Source organism: Raphanus sativus, chromosome 4 (assembly GCF_000801105.2).
Source record: "Raphanus sativus cultivar WK10039 chromosome 4, ASM80110v3, whole genome shotgun sequence".
Taxonomy (NCBI): Eukaryota; Viridiplantae; Streptophyta; class Magnoliopsida; order Brassicales; family Brassicaceae; genus Raphanus; species Raphanus sativus.
Window position 1 is genome coordinate 42,204,416 of NC_079514.1, and position 5,079 is coordinate 42,209,494.

A 5,079-nucleotide genomic window follows, 5' to 3' on the forward strand; every position below is an offset into this window, starting at 1 on the left:
TTGGATTTAGGGTTTAGATTTAGGTTTAAGATTTAGGATTTGGGTTTAGGGTTTAGAGTATATGGTTTGGGTTTAGGGTTTAGGGTTTAGGTTTGGGTTTAAGATTTAGGATTTGGGTTTAGGGTTTAGGGTTTACATTTTATGTTTGGAATAATCTATTCTATATCTATATTATATATAGAATAGTATATAATTCGAGCGTTTGATAATACACAGACACGTTTTTCCATGTATGGCTATATTCTTAATTGTCATAATCTTTCGACTATACTATATAACATATAGTATAATATTACAAATTCAGTTTTAGAGCTTCAAAATCAAACACACGCGCCTAAAAAGAGAATTTGGTCAAGATTGTGTGCTAATTGTCCCATCCACCGTTTGCAACTGTAGAATGGCTATATGCTTGAGTTTTTCCTCCCTTATGTACATCTCACAAATTCCCCCTTAAAGAATTATTTCATCCACCAAGAACAAGAAAGAGAGATAAGTACCTACCAAAAAAAAGAGAGATAAGTAAGTTATAGATATTTATAAACTAGGTTATATAATGAACTATGATACTGAATTCAAATCTGAGAAAATAAGATTTGAAACTAAAATGTTGATTCTGGTCTTTTTAAATAGTAGTAATAGTAATTAGAGGCTTAACAACGCAAAGTGAAACAGTGAAACAGTGAAAATTACAATATTTGGTTTTCTAGGGCTGTTAATGATTGTTTCAAATCTTTTTTTATTGTTTTAAATCTTTACAAGGTGTAAGAACATCTTTATCTTTAATATTTAATACATTAACGATAATAATATATAAGTATTTCAAATTTGAGATATTCATGCAAAAGTCATACCATGTACTTTATTACATAATGTAAAATATATAGATCTAAAATTTAAAATATAAAATATTCATATATTATAATTTTATGCATATCAGTATTATTTGTTGTTTATGAGTATTAGTTTGTAAAATCTTTCACACACTATGAATGCAAGAAAACAAAAGAAAGTAGATGAACTGTAGATGATATGTTTCCAACGAGGGAACGAAGAGGGTTTGGTTTCTTGGGACTGAGATTTAGAAAAATCGGGTGCCTCTCGCATTTCACCGTCTACCAAACTGACACTTACCCAATTCTAGTATCTATTTATTTATGTATTTCAATTTACATTAAATATGTTACAAAAATAACACACTGAAAATATATTCATTTTTTTCTGCTTTTTTCAGCCAGCTTTCACATTCGTCTTGGAAGAACCAATTCCATGTCCTTTTGTATCTTCTTTTTTCTTCTCAAACTTTTTTTAATGATGGAAGGAAAAATTAAATATTCACATCTAGGAGATTAAGATGTTTATTACCAGTACCACTTTTAGTGTTACAAAGTAGAACCGAGATTGTGATGGGTTTAGGTTAAGACAAGACATGCTTTTATAGAGTTGAGAAAGGAGAAGAACGAAGAATGGATTATAGAGTAATGGTTTGTTTAAGCCATACAAAATACAATTTTATTCAAAGCAAAGTCTTCTCTATAAGGCTGGAGATATGGGCCAAACAGGTGGCCCCATTATGATGGCTGATCTATGGGACAACGCTCACAATGCTGTGGTCCCACCGCACACGTTATTTGTCTCCTTTCTCAGCGCATTTGGTTGCGGTTGCAGTTGCAGTAGGAGATGGATAATATAATTTGAAGTAATGTTTTTTACTTCTATTTTACAGTAAAAGACTATAAGATTTACATTAAGAGATTCTGAAGAATAGAAGAAAAAAAGTTCTCAGAGATCACAAATGTCTATTATGTATACCCACAAACTTCAATAATGATATGAAAAGATGTTATTAAAAGATTCATGGCTAAAGATGAATCTTAAACAGTCACCACCACCTTAACAATATAAATTTGGAACAAATAAAATGGATTAGAGCACAGAACCGATCAGAAACGAATGTTACATATCATATTATATTATATATTAGTAACAGTATTAAGACACACGTTTTTAGTAGTTTATTCATTTATTTGTTACAAATCGCAGCGGAGACTGGATCATCTGCAAAAGCGCCCTAGAAAATATCCTCTCAGGCCCGCTTCCCTAGGCACGCCGTTTGGATGGCTCTCCTCCGCTCCAGCTCCGCCGCTCATCCCTCCTCCTCCGTTTGAAGCAACTCTCCTCCTCCATGGCTTTGATGGTGATTGCTCCTCCGTCGCGTTTCAGGCCGCCTCCAGATCCGCCGCCGCGTAAGTCCACTCCGCTTAAAGCTCCCTCTCCCATCGTTCCACCGGAACCTCCAGACCCTCCTGACGTTTCCTCTCTCCTCGCTCTTCCTCGAAGCCCCATCTCCTTCTCCGTTCACTCTCCCCAAGATCTTACCCGAATCCTAGATCTAAAGCCTCCTCTTCCATGGATGGTTTCTAAGATAAGTGGTGGTGGTGTTCCTCTTGTGTCCACCGGTGGTAGTACTTTCGTCTATGGGCGGTTGTTCTGTGCTGTATGCAGGTCGTTTTCATGTGGACACATGGACGGGTCTTCCATTAGCTCTGGCTCCGACTTATCTAACCTCACTTTTATGGGTTTCCAGCTATTTGTCTGTGTGACATTGGAATTGAGGACCATAGCTTTAGCCGGTGATGTACTTACGGACTTAATTTATGTTGGTTCTACCATTGTGCTCTTTGATGATCTTTATGTCGCCTTGGTGCGTTCTCTTACTGCTGTGTGCAGGTTTACTGTCGTGTGCAGTCTTCTTACTGCTGTGTGCAGTTTTCTTACTGCTGTGTGCAGGCTTACTGCTGTGTGCAGTCTTCTTACTGCTGTGTGCAGTCTTACTGTATTCATTCTAGCGTTTGGTCTTGTGTGTTGGTATTTCTCCTTTTGGTGGCAGTTGAAGGAGAAGTTCATTGCTATAGTTAGCTGGATGAATATGATTATGGCGGGTACAGGTTATCCGTTTGTCTCCTGCTTGGAGCATCTCCTTTTTCCAATATGTCCTCTTGTATGGAGTGATTTGGATTTACAAGCGTCGTTGGTATTGCAAGGATCTTCCTCCCATCGAGTGCTCTCCTCTGCGTCTGGTGCAGTATGTGTGGTCCTATGGGTTACACTAGATGCTATCTTTCAAGAAGCTTATGAAACCGTTGTAATACGATTTCTTATGGTATTTTTTTATGATTGGTGTCGCCATCCTATCTTTTATTTTACCAGCTCTTTGGTTTGTTTGGCTCGATGTAGCTTTGTTGTATCCTCCTTTGATGGAGTTTGAACCTCTATGATTTAAATACAAGTATGGTTTGATCAAAAAAAAAAAAATTCATTTATTTGTTACTACTTACTACTACTAATACTCCGATTTAGGTAAGTGAGGAACATGTTTAAGAAGAAGATAAGCAAACTCGAGTGTATATAAAGAAATACATACACGAATTGTTTGGTTTAAAGATTTGATCAAGTGACAATGTACCTTTCTGTAACTAGTGACACTGGAAAGAACAAAGTGGTGCCTGTGAAATGGGCTTCCACTACCACATGCGTCGGCTGTGCCATGAAACATCATCATTCTGCAGTCCACACTGTATACATCCTCTGTAGCCAGCGGTTCTTTTAAACGTGTGAAAAATCAGAACTTTTTCTGTCGATTTTATATGCCAGAACATAACCTCCTTTTACTTCTGACAGAAACAGAGAAAAGCAAAACAAAATTTCTTTCATAATATATTTGGTTAAAGACAATTTTCTTTGATGAAATAGGTTGAAACATATACAATGACGTTCTTTCATAATATATTTGTTTAAAGCCAATTTTCTTTAATGAGAGAGGTTGAAACATACAGTGATGTTCTGTGTGATCAAAAGCCATGATAAACGGATTGTTATAAAAAAAAATGTGTTATCAAAAAAAAAAACGGATTGTTATCTATGTTGATGGCTAGGCTAGGTCTTGTGCGTATCTATTACACTGAGATATTTGTCTTGCCTGCTTCTCAGATTCCATGGTTGTTCTCCTCTCTTGTTGCTTTCCCATGGAGAGTGTTGCTGCAGATTGTTGTGGAAAGGGGAGAGTTGTGCTGCGATGAATTATCTCGGCTCATATACTTCTCTGCTGATTCTGCAATTGTCAAAAGGCGCCACCGCCCTGGGCCCATGAAAGTGTTTGGTTTGGCAGCTGCTTGAAGAGAGTGATGGTTTACGGTTTTCTTAAGAGTTTGTTTTGGAAACATTGCTGCTGGAACCTGAGAGGTTTCTTTGAAATGCTTGTAACGTTGCATGATGGTTAAGAGGAATGTTTTGAGTAGTTTCAGGGTTCGGTGTTTGTGTTATTCATAAATTTTTCGTTGTCCTCCTCGAGAAACTGCGGTTGAGTGTATTACTGTTGCTCTGAAAGCATCTAAACACAAGAGTCAGAACCACTGATATGTGGAATAGGCTCTGATTATGTCAATGCATATGTATACGACTAATCTAACAGTGCAATAACTGATACATGAAAAACTGGTAATGCTTTCTAGTCAAAATCATCAGTGTCTTTATATAACTTGATGAAGGATCAGATTCCATGAGCTCAAACATATACATACAAATTTGAGTTCTCTTCTTGAAGGAGTAAGCATAATGTGCTTGGTTTCAACTAAATGCTCGAAAATATCATGTATTTTCTTTATTGTCACTTTCTCACCGGTAAGGGTGTCTATGGCTGAGTAAACAACTCCATAACTGCTTTTTGCTGATTACTTCTTGAATTTGAATCTGTTGGCATCACAGAAAAGAAAGTCCATCTCCAGATTGTTCTGTTACAGATAGCAATTCTAATTCAGATAACACACCTTATAGTAAGACACATAACACATCAATTGCTACATTACTTCAAAACAGTTTGAACTACAAGTATGTATTAAAGCTTACAATGTTTCACCATCACTCAAATGTAGGTTATAACTAAAATCCATTTTTCTCTTAGTCAACCAACTCTCTAATCGTAGTCAAGAGAAAGAAATATACAAAACACCTTAAAGTTCCCAGCATCATCAGCTACTGAGAACAACCAGTACATAGCTAAACATAAAGCAGAGTGTCAGAACA

General features: G+C 36.5%; 1 protein-coding gene across 1 annotated transcript; it reads left to right on the forward strand.

Annotated features, from left to right (window-relative positions):
• The first annotated feature begins 1,719 nt into the window (after positions 1–1,719).
• LOC108841415 (uncharacterized) lies at positions 1,720–3,328 on the forward strand. Its single transcript, XM_057006807.1, has 2 exons — positions 1,720–1,803; positions 2,041–3,328. The coding sequence occupies exon 2, from the start codon at positions 2,183–2,185 to the stop codon at positions 3,263–3,265; it is 1,083 nt and encodes a 360-aa protein (XP_056862787.1). The 5' UTR covers positions 1,720–1,803; positions 2,041–2,182; the 3' UTR covers positions 3,266–3,328.
• Positions 3,329–5,079: the final 1,751 nt, after the last annotated feature.

Excerpts from the sequence above, each read along its gene's own strand:
- LOC108841415 (XM_057006807.1), top strand. The coding sequence starts at position 2,183 with ATGGCTTTGATGGTGATTGCTCCTCCGTCGCGTTTCAGGCCGCCTCCA.